The 19,034-nt window shown below is 38.7% G+C and overlaps 1 protein-coding gene across 3 annotated transcripts in view; it reads right to left on the bottom strand.

Moving 5' to 3' along the window:
• Positions 1–2,420: 2,420 nt before the first annotated feature.
• The window catches only part of PAIP1 (poly(A) binding protein interacting protein 1), a 32,347-nt gene continuing 15,733 nt past the window's right edge, over positions 2,421–19,034 (bottom strand). For all 3 annotated transcript variants that reach the window (XM_080803332.1, XM_080803331.1, XM_080803330.1), the window contains exons 5-11: positions 16,337–16,448; positions 14,726–14,851; positions 13,368–13,474; positions 12,714–12,831; positions 11,881–11,935; positions 6,829–6,922; positions 2,421–3,610 (exon numbers count right to left, since the gene is read on the bottom strand). In XM_080803332.1, coding sequence (XP_080659458.1) covers positions 3,517–3,610; positions 6,829–6,922; positions 11,881–11,935; positions 12,714–12,831; positions 13,368–13,474; positions 14,726–14,851; positions 16,337–16,448 — 706 coding nt within the window. In that variant the 3' untranslated portion in view covers positions 2,421–3,516. The remainder of the gene's footprint in view (positions 3,611–6,828; positions 6,923–11,880; positions 11,936–12,713; positions 12,832–13,367; positions 13,475–14,725; positions 14,852–16,336; positions 16,449–19,034) is intronic.

The following is a 19,034-nucleotide window of genomic DNA, read 5'->3' as shown; positions in this document are numbered from 1 at the left end:
AAGAGGAAGAAGCAGGCTTCCTGTCAAGCAGGGAGCCTGATGCAGGGATCGATCCCAGGACCCTGGGATCATGACCTGAGCCAAAAGCAGGCACTCAACCGACTGAGCCACTCAGACGCCCCAGCAGGGCTTCAATTTTAGAAGTCATCTTAGTTCAAATATATTAACAAAGGTCTAGAAACAGATTAGAAACAAATCTGGAGGTCAACACTGATAGCTGCTAACTGAAGCTTTAGGAGAGGATTAAATAGTCCAAGGATATAGTGACGTAAGAAAATGTTGACTGAGCTTTGAGGAACACCAATACTTACACATTAGTTAAGAGAAAAGAATCCCACAAAGACTGAGGAAGAGCCAGAAAAAAGGCTATTCTATTCCAGATGCCTAGAGGTTTTCAATTTTGGTGCCCCTTGATAGTGTCAGATATTGCCTAGAGTACAAGCTAGAGTCAGGTATCTACTGGATTTAGTAGCATAAATGTCCTTGGCAGCTCTACCACAGGCTGTTGTATATAGGGGCAGCAGAAGCTATTGGTCTGAAGAGCAAAATAGGAAGGAAATGGAAAACAAATATGGGGCATTTAAAGAATCTGGCTAGGAAGCAGAACTGCAGAGAAATGTGAGGGCCAGATTTCTCCTGATGAGAGGAATGACATGTTCAACAGCTCATGCAAAGGGCCAATAGAGGGATTTGAAAAAGTACAGACCAAGTAACAGCAGAGTTCACGAGAGCGTGAGAGGGCATGGGATTTGAGAACAAGTGAAGTAGCTGGCCCTGAACAGGAGGGATACTTCCTGCACAAGAGGAGGGATAAAATGAATGCAGATGCATTTGTGTACATTTGCCCGATTTCTTCTGTGAATCATGAGGAACAGAGTGGAGAGTTTGAAATAAGCAAGGTAATAAACACAGTAGCATTATTGGCAGTGCTGGTAGCTTAGGTGGCAATTATGAATTTACACTGGTACAAACCTACCAGAAACATGACCTCCAGCTGCTTGGTTGAAGCAAGAGAGTTGGGTCCATGCACGGTTGGACTAGGTCAGCCTGGACACATGAACCTCCAGGTTCTTAGACCCTCTCCCAAATTATCTAACCAAAGCCCAAGTCCTATTATAAGCCCACAGTTCCCCATGTGCCTATTCTGCTTTAGTGCAAAAGTACTAAGCCCACCCTGCTCAGGTACATGTATGTTCCTGGTAGTCTGGCTGGAAGGGCACAGACGACATAAAGACAGAAGGTTGGTTAATGACAAAAGTGCAAGATTTCATACAAATATTTGTACTTTACCAGAACACAAGCCTATGACCTGCACTAACACCTGTGTGTCCTTGCTCATTGGAGACTGTACTAGTAATCTTTACAAGAGATCAAGGACACGTTTCTGTTGAAGATATGGCCAACAAGCGCAACACAGGCCTAGCTCTTCCTTTCAGGATATACCGTTGCAGTTTTAAAACATATCCACACATTTCTTGGTGGCCTCTTATCTGATACGGCTTTAGTGACTCAGAACTAAGACTATAATGGAAGTTAATGCTGTATGCAGCTTCCAAATGCAGCTTTTTCCTGAGTCTTCTACAATGCCCCCTCTCAAAATCCAGCTGCCATGTTTGTGAAAAGTCCAGGTCGCATGGGCAGGCCATGTGTAGGTGGGTCTGGCCAAGTGATAGCTTCCAGTCATCTCAGCCCAGCCAGCTCTGTGAGTGAAGAAGACCCCCAGATGATTACAGCTCCCGGCCATTTGACCACCTCCAGTTTCCCCAGCTGAGGCATCAAACATTGCACAATAGAAAAAGCCGTGCCCTGTCCAAACCCCTGAACCACAGAACCCAGGAGCATAACAAAACGCTTATTGTTTGAAAACACTAAATTTGGGTGGTTATTTAAACAGCACTAGTAACCGGAACACATGATGATCCTGCTGGTAGCTGCTGAGTACAGCAGTGACTGGTGACAAGGACCTAGCAGACTAAGCTGGATGGTTATTCACAAAGCAACCGTGAGAAGTTTAAAGCACATTCAGTTATCATGTACTTGGCCCCTGGTCTAATGTACTGCCTCTTCCCTACAGCCCTTCCCCCTCACCCCCAAGATTTACAATGAGCACAGTCTTTGGAGAACTTCAGATTAAAGTAATTATCCACCATATTAGAGGAGCCATTTTGAAAAAAAGAATCCTATAACAAGTTCCAAAACTTCCAATTATATATATCATTCCCTTTTACAATAAAGAATCTAAAGGTTGTTTTATATTTGTTAATTTTTCCAAGTAGACTCATAACTGAATTCTTAACTCAACACACACTGAATAAGGACATCATCTATCCTAGCATAGTTTGATTTCAAAACACTTAATTTTCTCACATCAAAGTTCAACAGAAATTCTTTAAAATATCAGGATACCACTCCAAAAACTTAGAGGAAAACAAAACTATTTAAATTTTATTTTCAAAGCCTAATTTTAATCCAGACTGAACAAACAAGCAGAAAAGTGAGAAAACTAACTGTATTAGCAGACACAGATGTACCAAATGTAAAACAGTGGGTTATTAACAGAACTATTTACATGCATATTTACAAGCAATCCTTTTGTACATAAGCTTTACTTTTAGTTAGTTGGAAAAAGGCTTTGACATTAGGTACAAATAATTTTTAAATAGGGCGAAGGTGGTACTACATTATAGTAAAAGTATTAGAAAAGTGATCCTTAGGGTGTATCAATTATAAAGCAGGTGAAAACTTGAGTGACAAAGATCTAGTAAAATTCTCTAGTAAAAAAGTCAATGCAACTCATGCTACAAAATAAAAATGAAAGCCATAAATAAAGCAGAATAATGTTCCACGCTTTAGGGTAATGAAGTTGAGGGGTGGGGTCGGGAGGGAGAGAACAACTCTAATAAATCCGAAGTGAAGAATCCTGGTTGTTTAGTTGGGAGTTTTACGTCTTTTTGTTGTTGTTGTTAAATGATATTTTAAAAGCCCTTGGTATCAAACAGCATCTGGATATGTAAATCAGTTGTTAATGGTACAGTCTAAGACTTCAGTGCTAAAGATTTCATGATTGTGATTCATATTTGAAATCCAATTCACTGAGACAACGTAAAACTAAATGAAAGCTATATGCTCATCTAAAAAAGGATGCTACATTTTGCAATAATATGTATTTCCAGGCTAAGACTTTTTCCCCTCAAGAAAAGTAGAATTTAAAGGGTAAGCTTCTAACCAACTAGCAAAATTTACTTTCAACATTTCATTTATTTCAAAATCGATTTTATTGCAGCCAAAACAGTGGAATTAACTGTACATAATAAACTATTATATATATATACACATTTTAAGTTATAGGGAATAAAGTTTATTTTGGCAGATAGTGTTAAACAAAATTAAAGTTGCATACATTAGTAACATAACTCAACATCCTTAATTTGGTATAAGTGTGACACATTTTCCTGTGTTCTGCTAAATCACCATAACCTAAACTGCTTTATAAAACTGATGTGCTGAAATTTATCTTTACTGCTTTCGCTTACGCTCTGATTCCAAACAAAACTTTTCATAAGCTTCTTCTATCTCTGGGTCCATCTCATCATCAATATCATCCAAGTATCTGTGAAAGAAGTAAAGATGACTCATAAGTTTCATGTTTTTCAATTCAGAAATATCAAAGATGCTAACCCACACAAAAAAGTATGGTGACATAACTTTCGTAGACTGTTATAGAATGCAAGCACTTTTCAGAATTATATACATGTCAGTCCTCCAACCAAACGCTTAATCTGAGAAGTTACATTTTACACTGGATTCTCAGTGTCTTGTGTTTGAAATTAAGCTTCTGTTATCCTTTTAGACATATGTTAAAAAAAATATTTAGTTTTTTCTCTACACCCCATGTGGGGCCAAACTCACAACCCCAAGATTAAAAGTCCCATGCTCTTCTGACTGAGCAGTCAGGCATCCAACATACGTTAAATTCTTTTTTTCCCCCCATGTTAAATTCTTTTTTTTTTCTTTAAGATTTTATTCATTTGACAGAGAAAGATCACAAGTAGGCAGAGAGGCAGGCAGAGAGAGAGAGAGGAGGAAGCAGGCTCCCCTCCTAGCAGAGAGCCCGATGCAGGACTCGATTCCAAGATCCTAGGATCATGACCTGAGCCGAAGGCAGAGGCTTAACCCACTGAGCCACCCAGGCGCCCCCCCATATGTTAAATTCTTAACCTAGCCTAAAAGTGAATTCAAAGTCTCAATATATAAATTTGGGGACTTAAGACTGATAGTATGTTCGTAAGTTCACCTTAATCACACTAGAATTAGAACATAATTTCGGATATGCCATTCACCTCCAATAATGCAAAGTTTTATTTATTTTTTTTAAGACTTTATTTGACAGAGAAAACAGAAGCAGGGAGAGCAACAGGCAGAGAGGGAGAAGCATGCTCCCTGCTGAGCGAGGACCCCCAATTCAGGGCTCGATCCCAGGACCCCGGGATCATGACCTCAGCTCAAGGCAGAGGCTTAACGGACTGAGCCACCCAGGCTCCCCTATTTTATATCTACTTAATATCAGAAATGATAGGTGTGCCTGGGTGGCTCAGTCGGTTAATTTTCTGCCTTTGGCTCAGGTAATGATTGGGCCCCATGTCAGGCTCTCTGCTCAGTGGAGTCTGTTTCTCACGTCCCTCTGCCTGTCACTCCCCCTGCCTATGCTGTCAAATCAGGAAGGAAGGAATGAAGGAAAGAAGGAAGGAAGATGTATTCCTGAAATGACAATTTAGTTACATTCCATTTATTTGGAATCACTTCCTTAACAAGAAGCTAACTTCAAAATCATCTATCTCGGAATTTTCCCAAATATTAGGAAGTCTAAAATGATGAAAACAAAGCTTTCCACAGTTAAATACAGGTAGAAATTTTAAAGAACCCATTAAGGATTAAACATATGTATTCTTACTGAATACCCATAGCCATCTTAAAAAGATAGGTACTACTATCATCTCCATTCTTTTTTAAGTAATCTCTACACCTAACATGGGGCTCAAACTCACAACCCTGAGATCGAGAGTCACATGCTCTATTGACTGCACTAGCCAGGTGCCCCTATCATCCCCACTTTAGAGATAAACGAAAAAGACTCTGGAAGGAGGTTAAGTAAATACTCTAGGATTCGGATTAAATATGTGGCACAGCCAGAACCTGACTCCAAATCCCACCCCCACCTTTTATTTTTTAAAAGATTTTCTTTATTTGACAGAGAAAGACACAGCGAGAGAGGAAACACAAGCGGGGGGAGTGGGAGAGGGAGAAGGAGGCTTTCCGTGGAGCAGGGAGCCTGACGTGGGGCTCAATCCCAGGACCCTGGCATCATGACCCGAGCTAAGGGCAGGTGCCTAATGACTGAGCCACCCAGGGGCCCGTCATTTCCCTTTTCTACACTTTTCCTCTCCAATAACAAGATGTCTGTAGGGTCTCCCCACCCACAATAATCCTTTCCATCTACATGTATGACAAAACTATCTTGACAATCCTATCAACTGCCGATGGATCTTTTTGTCACTGTTCCTCCATTGCCAGTGCATGTGTTAAAATGGCCACAAGTGTATCAGGGGCAACAGCATGTAATATTTACCAAGCAGAACTTCAGAGGACAACCTGAAATTCAATGCCAAGAACAGCTTGAACTTCCAGTGGTATACCCGACAGGGCTGAACCTTTTTCTTAATTGGATTTGAGTCCTTACATCCCCACATATTTTTTTAATTAAACTAGCATATAAAAATATGGTAACATTACAGGATGCCTGGGTGGCTCAGTCGGTTAAGCCGCTGCCTTTGGCTCAGGTCATGATCCCAGGGTCCTGAGACTGAGTCCCGTATCGGTCTCCTTGCTCAGCAGGGAGCCTGCTTCTCTCTGCCTCTGCCTGCTACACTGCCTGCCTGTGCATGCGCTCTCTCTGACAATAAATAAATAAAATCTTTAAATTGTAATTTAAAAAAATATATGGTAACATTAGATCTCAAACAGACATAAATGTACCTAGATGAGAGAGAGACTAAAAGTGGTTCACTTTTTCAACCTACAACACACATGACAGATGAGATGTAAGAAAAATTAAATCAAATTTAATTTATTCCCTCCTCCACTTAGAAGAAAGAGAACCTAAGTAACTGGTCCAAATTCACATAAACTGCTAAGAGAGCTGGGGGGCTAAACTTCGTAAGTTCTTGGTTCTTCTGTAACTCGGTGTAATGCAATCTGATGGTAAGGGAGTAGCAAAAGTTTCCTTTATTACAAAGAATGGCAGGTAGGGATTGAAAGATGTGAATGGGACTATAACTCACACCTTTTCATCAAACACTGTTATGTGGTGACCCATGTTCTCTTTAATCTTAATTCATCCTTTAACAGCCAAGAGCTGAGTCTTTTACTGTCTGCCAAGAGGTGGTTCTAAGTATATATGTATTTTCACTTAGTTCTGAAAAGAACTCAAGAAGGGGTCAACTATTTCTACTTTACAGATGGAAGAACAGGCATAGTTTGCCTAAGATCTGACAGTACTAGAGCTGAACTGCATCTTTTTTACAAAACTATGCTTGAGTATACCACTATTTTAGTTTACCCCTCCAGATATATATATTTTCAGAATCATAGTCTGTGTTTTCTAATACAATTTCCTGAAAATTTTTGGCAAGCAAGTATACATATATACTACTGTAACACCATCAAATCAAAATGCACATTCTTTGTCTGCCTTTTTCTAATCTAAACTCCATCAACACATTATGGTCATAGAATGACCACAAAGAAAGTTAACAGCTAAAAAGAACTTACGGATCACCAGCCCCTGATAAATCTGTCCCATTTTCTTCATAATCTGGAAAAAAGTCTTCTCTTTCAAGTAACTCTTGGTATTTCTCTTGGTAATCTACAAAAAAATTTTAAAAAATTGAATGCTGACAAAAGTCATAAAATAGCCAGTTATCCTAAAAATGCTTTTTAATATCAGTTTTAAGTAGATCCAAAGTTTAAATAGCAGGAAGTTTCCAGCTGCATATTTAATAGCTTTTACAAAACTTATATTTTAATTGGCTTGCTTTTGCCACCTGTGTGCTCATAAACCTTAACTGTACTATTCTCCTAATTATACGTTGCAATTCAAGGCCACTGTAGATATACCAGAGCACATGTCATAGCTAACGTGTATGCCGCTGATACTCTCTGCTGCTTCTTTCCATAAAACTAAATATACATTTATACATATACATATGTATGTATGTGTGTGTATATGTATATATACACACACATACATACACTATACATACGTGTGTGTGTGTACACACACATACATACACGTATCTACCTATCTATGTATCTATCTTGTTGGGAAAGAACATGTTTTTCCATATTCCTATTCTTCCTTCCACAAGGAAAGATTTTAATCAAATAGGCTGGCCTCTGGTTCCCCTTACTCTTTCCCACGGAAGTAAAGTGAGCTAGGTAGCTACCAGCTAACAGCCACTAGCCCCTGTTTCTCAATCAGATTAGCTAACCTAAGCAAAGGTTCTGAGCACAGGGGATTTTCTTTTCTTCCCTCAGAGACAGCTGGAAGGTAGCTACCTGATAAATGTTTCAGCTATATAAACTTTCCCTTGGTTGGATTCTTCCAAGGCAATACGGGTAATTTTATAGCTCTCCATCTGCCAACTGTCTTAGGCAGAGTTACTGAGTATCTTTTAAGATTAGCATGTCTGTATGGAGTACTTATCTCTGAATAATAAAACCAATCAGTATGTATTAAAACTAGTTACCTTAAAATTGGGTTTCCTGTGAAGAGCTACCTCAAATTTCAACAATTAGGCTAGACCATATTTCCCCCAAGATTACCAGTCTCTATAAAGCTAATTCCAGCTTAAAGGGTTGGTGATATTCTGACATCCAATTTTGGCAATCTGGAGACAATTTTAACTGTAGAACCTTCCTGCAACAAATACTTGAGGTAACAGATTAAGACAAACATTCTTTAAAATGCACAGATGAGTTCAGAAAAAAGAAAACCAAGTCCCTTGATGACCAACAAAAAGGGAACTGAAAATCATACATAACTACTCCAGCCAGGAAGCTGGCAGACCACATGCTCTCGGTAACAAAGGGGCTTGGATTTAAAAACCCACAGAAGGTCAGAAAGCAAGGTCTTGGGTCCATGTGAAACGGAGATGGAATTCATGCCCATGCCCACCTCTCTCTACATGAATCGTGGCCCTTCAAAGGGTAGGTATCTCAAGCAAGAGGTGGACCAGGAAGAAAACAAAATGGAAAACACTCTGGTGGCAAAGAGAGATAGCAAAGAAGCTTGCTTGTCTCTTCTTGGGTTTGAAGTGGAAACAATAGTACTCTGAAGAAACTGGTTCCTCAAAGAATTTGTAATAATGGGCCTACACCTTAAATTTCTACTACCCACATATGACAAATAAAAACTTGTTCCAAATCAGTTTTACCCCAGTGGCTCCTTGGCAGGGATAGATGTTACCACAACCCAAGCCATAAGGAGTTTTCATGAAGAAAAAAAAAAAAAAAGCATTTAAAACATGAGATTAGTCACAAAGGGCCACAATATATATAACTTAAAATGGTTTAGAAAAGTGTAGACAGAAAAAGCGATAAAGCAAATAGAATAAAAGTTAACAAAAGGTACATCTGAGTAATGGGTGGACAGGTATTCTTTGTATAATTTTTACTTTTGTAACTTTTCTGTAAGTTTGAGATCCCTTCCAAAAAAACTTTAAGACCGTTAAATATCAGATTGCAATAAAAAAAGATCAAAATAAATTTTATGTGATAATAAAAACAGCAGGGTTAGAATTAAAAGATAGAACAAAAATGTGAAACAAAAATAAGCATGTTTAGAAACTTCTATAAACAAGAGTTACAAAGAAGCCTACAAAAACACAAATAGATTAAACAAATGAGACACAGACAAAGAACAAAGAACCAAAATGATTCAAGGTAACTTTGAAGAATAAGAAAATTTGTCTCACCAGACACAGCAAGATATAAAGGAAAGTAGTAATTAAGACTGTAGTATTGGTATTAAGACAGACAAAAGGTCCACATGCACAGACACAGGAGTAAGATCAAAGTTTAGAGAGGAGGGACATGGTACACATCAGAGGGACATTACATTGAGAGGAGAGGATGGATAACTCAATACCAGTTGCTTCAACAAGAGAACATGGAATATTTAATTCCTACTATATCACATAAAAATAGCCAGATGGATTAAAGACCTAAATACAGGGACGCCTGGGTGGCTCAGTCAGTTAAGTGGCTGCCTTCAGCTTGGGTCATGATCCCAGTGTCCTGGGATTGAGTCCCACACCGGGCTCCTTGCTCAGCAGGGAGCCTGCTTCTCCCTCTGCCTGCCACTCTGCCTGCCTGTGTGCTCTCTTGGCTCTCTCTCTGACAAATAAATAAAAATAAAATCCTTTAAAAAAAATAAAATAAAGACCTAAATACAAAAAGCATCAAAGACTTTTAGAAGAAAATGGAATTATGGGGCTCCTGGGTGGCTCAAGTGGGTTAAAGCCTCTGCCTTTGGCTCAGGTCATGATCCCAGGGTCCTGGGATTGAGTCCCGAGTCGTGCTCTCTGCTCAGCAGGGAGCCTGCTTCCCTACCCCCTCTCTCTCTGCCTGCCTCTTTGCCTCCTTGTGACCTCTCTCTGTCAAATAAATAAACAATCTTCAAAAAAAAAAAAAAAAAAAGAATAAGAAGAAAATGGAATTTGATGGTAATAGGGAAACATTCTCAGCCATAGAGAGCAGGAACAAGACAGATACATTTACACGAAAACTCGATGCTTCTACAAGACTAGACAAACACAATGGAAAGACAGCATATACTGGGAGAAGCCCAGAGTCACTTTCTGGTCTATGTAAGGAATCACAAAAACAGTTAAGAGACGAAATGTGGGGGTGCCTGGGTGGCTCAGTGGGTTAAAGCCTCTGCCTTCAGCTCAGGTCATGATCCCAAGGTCCTGGGATCGAGCCCCACATCAGGCTCTTCCCACATCAGGCTCTCTGCTCAGTGGGAAGCCTGCTTCCCTTCCTCTCTCTGCCTGCCTCTCTGCCTAATTGTGATCTCTGTCTGTCAAATAAATAAATGAAATCTTTAAAAAAAAAAAAAAAAAAAAGAGAGAGACGAAATGTGATCCAAGAAAGTATGGGCAAAGACCACAACTAAGCAACTTCTTAAAGGAAGAAAACAACTGTCGAGAGAAACATGAAAAGAAATTCATTATCAGTAGGAAAGGAAATGAAAGTCTACAACTTCGTACAATCTAACTGACAACAATTAGGTCTGGTAATAAGCATTGCCAAGGAGGAGAAGCAGGAACCCTTCCATTCTGCTGGGGGCAGATCATGTGGTATAGTCAGACTAGAAAGCACATTAGCAACATTTAGTGAAGCAGAAGATGCATATAACTTACAATGTAGCAAGTGTACTTCTTCACCCTGAAGAACCTCCACATGAGCTCAAGGACTACTTAGAGGTCTGTATAGTACTGTCTCTAGTAACGAGTGTGAACCACCCAAGCACCGTTAAGTAGGGACCTACGACCAGTGCTTTCCTCTGAGTGCAGTATTATTTGGCATTTAAAATGAACCAAAGCTATATATACTTCAATGTGAATAAACAGCAAAAACACTGAATAAGAAATAAGTTGCAAAAGATGTGCACAATAAGATACCATTTAGGTTACTGCTACTGTGTGATACTACACTGTTGTTTATAGCATAGGAAGTAAAAAGACATCACAATGACCCCAACTTCAGGATGGTAATTACGTCTGGGAGGGAAGCAGTGGAAGGACTGGCGGTGGGGGGTGAGGGCTGGGTCATAAGACAGAGTGGTTTACTAGTTATCCATAGGGTTTTATTTCTTTAAAAACACCCAAAATGTGCATTAATCTGGCAAAATGACATTGGTTTATCCTTCATAGTGAAGCGAAGTCAGTTTTTTGTAGTTTATATAATAATTATATACATAAATATATATATTTTAAGATATTTTAAAAATCTCCCCACAGGGAGCCCAACAGTGCTTGATCCCACAACCACGAGATCATGACCCAAACAGAAACCAAGCGTCAAATGCCCAAAAGACTAAGCCACCCAAGTGTCCCATGTGATTTTTATATTTTGAGTGTTTCAGAATTTAAAGTTGAAAGTTAAGCAATACTTCTTTCCACCTTCTTTTAGGAACCGGATAGTCAGTGCCTTCTATCCAGAAGAAGCTAATGGGAAAATTCCTAACAAATGGTTCTAATTTTCACCAAATGGGAAAATTTTCCCTTGCTCATACTGTAGTCCCATTTATCACAATTAAAGCAATCTTTCTATAAATGGCCCTTTTCTGGAAGGGGAAGTGTGCTGAGATTTAGATTTTAATTAACTTTGACCTACTGACTATTAACGAAACCCGTAATTCTTAGTATCTGCAAGTATTAACCCACAGTAATGACTGTTGTACTCTGTGTAGTGAGCTAGAACCATCTTCCCCTTCTACCTTAACTACCTGAAAGCTTACAGTATAAAAATGAAATATTAGAGAAAATATAAAACAAAAATGGTTGAGTTTAATTGAGGGATTCTTCCAACCCACTGACCCACTGTGTGGGTGACAAGACACTATACAGACTTTCCATTTGAAATGGTTCAAAGTGGTTGTCCTTGTAAAGAATATTCTATAGGAGACAAACATTTACCCTCATCTTAGAACAATGTGCCCACTTCAAAAAGTTACAACTCCACACTGGCGAGGGTATGGTTTTCTGGAATTCACTAGATTACCAAGAAATCGGGGGCAAAGCCTGTGAAATGGCCTACCTGGATCAGCCGCGGTGAAAGGAACACCATCAGAGGTATAAAATGTTGGTTCATTCTAGGATGGATCAAAGTGATACAAATATGTAAGCATTTCAAAACTGATTTTTTAAAGCACGTTAATTAATGAGGCATGGCTAAGGTCACTCACCTGCACTCAGTAATGCAAGCACGCACAAGAAACTAGCTTCTGGATAGCCATTTTCATCTCACTGGGAAAGTCTATGATATTCAGATTTCTATTCTATTTTCTCAAGTTCCTATGGCTGTAACCCTGCTGTCTAGTTGGTCACACTCCTGATGAACTGTTTTGCTGTGTGCTGTGATTTAGCATTATGTCAGCTTACTTTTAGTTGTGATTCTCCCCTCCCCACCATTTTTAAAGGAATTTCCAAGGCTGGGGTCTTAGGAGGATTTCTCCACTGTTGTGTTAGGTTTGGTCATGTCAGGAGCTTCAGGACATTACTGGTATGGGGATCACTTTTATTTTCTTAATTTACTATAAAGTGCAAAGTCAAAGTGTGAGATGCAGCTCTTTGGTTATAAATTCCCTGGGAAAACTTCTTTCCACAATCCCACACAACTATGTTCAAGTCATCGATTTCCCTTTCCAGTGGATGGATCTTTCTCTAATCCACCCTTTCCTTAGAGGATTCCATGTTTCTTCCTCTATTTACCTGGCCTCCTGGCTGCCATGTGACCCTAAGCCAATGAAAAGAATTACTGGCATTAAATTCTAAGTTTGTTTTTGAGAATACCTTTATGTATCTCATCCAGAAGTTTCCGAAACTGGATCCAAGCAATAAACAAAACTTAAAATGTAAATGCTGGCATACCATAAAATAGTTAGGATCATTTTCAGGTGTTGCTTCTCTGAATGTTGAGGTTGCGTGAACTCTACCCCAGTTACTTGACCGGAGTTCCACAAGCTTCAAGAGCATTTGTTTCACATCTCTGCAGAAAGAAGTTGAAAAGGAGTTAAGGGTATCCACCAAAGTGTTGTCAGACTCTAGAATGCCACAGACCTTAAAACTATGTTTCATAAATTTAACATGTACATCTAAGTGCTTTGATTTTTTAGACATTTGCTATACCGACATAACCTTTTTAAAGCAGCCTTGAAAGTGGTTTCATCTAACTGTGACTATATGGTTCTTAAAGACAGTGGCTATTCTGCATTTTTATGCTTCCAACTGGACTTATAACAGTGCTTTATCCAAGTATTTATTGAATAATTTAAAGTCTCAATCATTTTACTTTTCAATGGACTCCTATCTTACCACAGGAAAATCTAAACCTTTTCAATTTATAAACACAACTGAACAAAAAAGGCCAGGTGAACACAAGCCATAGCTAAAATAGTATACCTTTGAAGAAAATATACTTCTTGTAGATTTATAAGATTTCAACTCTTTTGATGATAGCATTTTAACAGATGAAAAACAACCTCTATAGAAAAAGAAATTGAGATCTGCTGGCCAGCTACCCACCTGCTACAATTTGCATCTAGGACAACATTTTCAATTCTCTGAATGATTTCTTCCATATCAGTCTTTCCTTTCTCCTTCCAGGCATCTTCCAAAACTGACCCTGTCAACTAAAAAAGGAAATAATCAGTAAAATAAGGAATTCAATAAAGTACATAAGTTTTATTAAAAAAAATGATAGTAGCAATTCAAGCATTCTTTGAATAAAATGAATTTGGTAAGTTAAATATCCCCAATTATTCTCTACCACCTAACAGTCAGGAATCTCTAATACCCTGTTTTTTCTGATTGAGAAAAACTAAAGCAGAACCTGAATCACAGGCTTTATGTGTCAATGACTATAGGGTATATTCTCTATGGAAGTTTGGCTATAAAATTTTAATCAACCTTTTACTTTTTGAAATACACAAAAAGTATGGAAGCTCTGAATTAAAAAAATACAAACTTCAGGGGGAAAAGATGTACACATATAAAACAGTAATTCATAGAAACAAAAAAAAAAGGCTAACAAATGTGAAGAAATGCTTAAGTTCACAAATGATCAGGAAAACACAAAACAAGATTTTTGTTTTTACTCATCCATCACCTATGACAAAACAAACCCGGGTTGATTATATCCATCACCGATAAGAATATGGGGAAAGTAGTATACTTACTCACTGTCAGTAGGACAACCAAAACACACACCAGTTTGGCATTTAGAAGGGAAACTTGACTTTACTTCTCAAAATAAACTATACGATGTTCACTGACCCACCAAATGTGTAGGAATTGAACCTACATAAACAACTGCACATATAGAAGTGAAGTTACTGAAGAAATATAAATCTTTTGGGCTATGCAAAAATCTAAGATCGTTGTTAGATAATAAAAAAGCCACAAAGAGGGTGATTTTATGAGGGCACACATACATACATGGGAAAGGAAGGAAAAGAAATTTAGAGATGAAGGGTGAAGGACTTCCATTTTTTTGCTTCTAAATTTACATTTTCATATTTAAAAAATCAGTACAGGGGAGAACGGGTGGCTCAGTTGGTTAAGTGTCCAAGTCTTGATTTCGGCTCGGGTCATGATCTCAGGGTCATTAGACTGAGGCCCATGTCAGGCTCTGTGCTCCGCATGGGGTCTGCGTGTCCCTCTCCCTCTGCTCCCCCCACATCCCACTTGCGCACGCTCTCTCAAAAAAATAAAATCTAAAAATCAGTATATACTGCCTTTCCAACGTTTAAATTCAAAGGCAAAGCAAAGTGTCAATATTTAAAGTAAAAATTTAATCTTGAATTCACTGCATACTATACTTTCCTTTAAATCATAAATGCGGTAGAAAGATTAATTTTAAGAAAAACATACATAAAACCTACCTTCAGTAATTTTACTGCACAAATTAAGTTGTCATCCATAGGATTAGAAAAGAGGGCATTCAGCAACTCCCGAAGACCAACCTGAAGAATATCTGCTCTTGTAACCTGTCCATTTGTTCCCTTGATCTTTTGGGATAGAAGAAAATGAGAAGCAACGATGCTAAAATATTACAACAGATAAATAAGTGGTCTAACGTGTTAGCAAAATAAGTGTTTTAAGTTAAACAATACAAAAATCAGAAATGCTCTGGTATCTTCATGAAATTAGACTTATTTTACATGTACATAAGATCTCTAATACAACCAGTAAACTACAGGTAAAATTTTCCATTTATCACACACAACATATGGTCAGGATAACCTAAGTCACCTTTATAAATTACTGCTTCATAAAGCATTCTCAGGCCGATTAAGCTACCACCCTTTTTGGAACATGCAGCATTTTCTTATTCTTTTTATACTATTTAAAAATACTGTTCTGCATCAGAATCGTCTAAGTAAGGTAGCTCTCCAGCCAGAAGAGCCGTAGGCTCGGGAGCCATACCTCAACTTTACACTCCCCACAGACATGGCATCATTACATCCACAGAGGAAACACCTGCATTCTTAAAAAGACTCTTCATTTCCAGCACATTTTAGATGAATGTTCTTATTTTGGCTTATATAAAAATTAAACTGAAAGAGTAATGCATGAAATTTTTAAAAAATTAAGTCCATCCAGGGGTACCTGGCTGGCTCAGTTGGCAAAGCATGCGACTCTTGATCTCAGGGTTGGGAGTTCGAGCTCCAGGCTGGGAATGGTCCCTACTTTAAAAAAAAAAAAACACAATGCCAAAGGAAAAAAAAAGTCCGTCTGTGGTCAAATGGGATAGTAAATTAGGCACCAGATTGGACAGGGACTCTTAGATGCACTGACTGAGATGCACATTTGGTGGTGGGTTCCAGGGTCTTTTCAGCAGTGTTTATGATTAAGGTTTCAAATCAAAGTTAAAGAAGGTATAACCTATCTCTGGGATTAACCAGTCAAAGAAAAAAAAAAAAAATCAAGCAAATCCATTACAAAGTAATACTTACTTGCCTACTAACATATACCCAAATATACCACCAATTTACAAACTTGTTTAGCTACAGACTTTGAACAAAAGCATTTAATGTAGAAGATTAATTTATAAAACAGGACCAAGAAGAACAATCCTGGGTGAACTAGGGTGGAAAAAACCCTAGATACTCTAGTGCCCACCCTGCCCTTTCAACTCAAAGCTGTGTGTTCGGCAGAGTGTGCTGCTTTTGAGCCACCATCAGAAAGTCAACACACGAAATGTGTGAATTCAAACACATCTGTTTGTATCTGTACTTAAAGAGCTGACATGTATAGAAACCATGGCTTTCCAAAAGTACAAAGACTTTTTAAAATTCCCAGTAACTACCTCCCAGCAGCCTCCCTGCAAACAGGAGAAACAGACATTACGGAATGCTCCATTAGCACACAGGCGCTGCCCTGAGTGGCTAGTGAGGCACCATCTCTTCCTCTCCTTTCCCCCGGCCTTACTCCACCCTAGGTCAGTTTGTGTTCCCTGCACTTTGTCAGGACTTAGAACAATCTCTCCTCACCTCCAGGTTGAGATAGAGCTCTCCCAGGAAGAGGACGAACGCATGGAATCGTTTCCGAGTCACTTCGTCGCCTTTTGCAGCTTGATCTTTAACTTCATATTCGGTCCGACATCTAAGGAAGACACACCTTTTAGGGCCACACACTGCTTTGTTTTTTGAACAAACAGGATGACCAGCTGGCGGGTTCGCTGTCCACAACCAATACAGAGACAAGCACCATGCACTAATACTACCCTGACTTTCTAGAGTAAAAAGTGTTTCTGTATTGTAGAGACCAGAACATGCATCATCTTTTCATACGAAAATTCCTAGTTTTAAGAAACTAATGGGTTTATTTTCACCTATTCTTATCAGATCAAGTTTGTAATCTCTTTAAGCAACATAGGTTTCATGAGGATCACTGCGTACTGGCACTGGAAAGAAAGAAAATGCCTCATCTTTGTTTTATCAGCTTTTTGTCAAGAAAGCACTTTTTTATATATCTCTTTTGAAAGCATTGTTTTTACTCAAATTGTCTCTGTCAATGTTCTACTGAGTACATAAACTTTGAAACACATCTTTATATAGATATAGATAGATGGTTTCCAACTAAGCCGAAAATAAACTGAAGTCGTATTAAGCCCATTATCCTTAATAATTTCCATTATACAAATCAGAGAAATGGAGGGAAAAGACTCCAACTAAAATTCACATAGAAACAGACAGCAATTAGTTTGGTCTTAATATCCCACAGACCAAAGGAGTCAAATAACTTCGTTTCCCTAGCTTTATTTTCCCCTGACTTGGCCCATCTGCCATCCTATAAAGTATCTAAAACAATCACGGTAAACCTGTCATTGCCCATGTCAGTGAATTACGGTGTCAGCTGTTATTAAAAAGGATTTTTGAAATGTACTTTAAATGTTTACCAATTTGGCATTAAATATTTCTTATCTTTATTGATCAGGTGGTGGAAAAAATTCTAGGAAAGCTATGTGTTTTGTAAAGCTGATTGTTGACAGTTCTGTTAAAGACAGAAAGAGGGGTTTATGGAGACTGAATGGCTTCCACGTATAAGGGATCAGTTGAGGTTGGTTTTGGAAAAAAATAATAAATTTTTTAAGGGAAAAAGAAGTCACCGCTCACCAAGAATTTACCTTGGGTCAATCTGTGAATCAACCATAAACCCAAGATAATTTATCGTGTCTACATGGCCTATAGCTTATAAGCTATATTAAATGAGCAACACTTCGTTTGAGTCAGATATGGTAAGACCTTTGTTGCTGCCTAAACATTAATTCTTCATCAGAAAAAAAAAGTTGGGATATCTATAAATGAAACATTCTGGCTAATAATAGAAAGGATAACTTAATTAATGCCAGTTTAGTTATCCAAGCACCTTACTGGCTACTCTCCTTTTACTTTATTGGTAGCTTTGATGAAATGACCTTTTTGTTTTATAGATGCCATGACTATTAGATTATACATTAAGATATATTCATCCAAGTGCAAAAGTAAATCCCTACCCTTGTAGCACATTGATTATCTAGAGGAGAGGGACCTACACCTCTAAACAAACTTTAAGTTAAGGATTTTTCACTCAGAAAAGCAATACATGCTTATCTCAGAAAGGTTAAAAACAGAAACATATAAAAAACAAAGTCGTAAAACCCAGAGATAACTGCTATAAAGGTAACTTTTCAAAATACAGAAATATTTTTAAAGTTAATAGAATTATACCTTGCTTTTTACTTGCTAAAGGCCTAGCACTTCCATGAGTATCTTTGCCAGTATTGCAATATTATGGAAGTGCAGATGGGGTAGTCAGAAGAGACATGCAAGAGTGGTTTTCAACCACAGCTAGAGTTCAATCACTTGGTAAGCTTTAAAAAAACCACCAAGGTTCCACCTCAGTCCACCTACATCAGAATTCCAAAGAATGAGGACAGGGTCTTAGAGCCCTATTTTAAGTCCCTAGGGTGACTGACTTTAAGGCATAGCCAGGGGTGAGAAATCCAAGGGAAAAGCAGCCGGCCTTTCTGCCATGCTACCTCCCAGAAGTGCTCATTTCATGCCTTTCCAGAAGCTATTAATCTAGATAAGGCAAAATAGCTTTTTAGAACTTTGTCATTTATATTTTCCCCAATTTTACCTACTTAAAGCCATTCCAAGTATTTCTGCTATAATACTGGTCTTGGGATGCCTGGGTGGCTCAGTAGGTTAAGCACCTACTTTCAGCTCAGGTCATGATCCTAGGATCCTGGGACTGAGTCCCCCACTGGGCTCTCTGCTCAGCAGGGAGCCTCCTTCTCCCTCTGCCTACTGCTCCCCCTGTTTGTGAGCTCTCTCTCATGCCCTCACTCTCTCTAGCAAATAAATAAATAAAATCTTAAAACAAAACAAAAACAAAAACTGGTGCCTGGGTGGCTCAATCAGTTAAGTGTCTGCCTTTGGCTCAGGTCTTGATCTCAGGGTCCTGGGATTGAGCCCCACATCTGGCTCCCTGCTCAGCAGGGCAGTCTGATTCTTCCTCTCCCTCTGCTCATGTGCTCTCTCTCTCTTGCTAATAAATTTTTTAAAAATCTTGAAAAAAATTAAAAACTGGTCTTTTTAAGGGTGCTTGGGTAGCTCAGTTGGTTAAGCATCTGCCTTTGGCTCAGGTCACAATCCCAGAGTCCTTGGATCGGGCTCTGGGCTAGGCTCCCTGCTCAGAGGGGAG

This window comes from Martes martes, assembly GCF_963455335.1.
Source record: "Martes martes genome assembly, chromosome: 5".
Lineage (NCBI taxonomy): Eukaryota > Metazoa > Chordata > Mammalia > Carnivora > Mustelidae > Martes > Martes martes.
Note: the sequence above shows the minus strand (reverse complement) of the source record. Positions and strands in the feature narration are given on the sequence as shown.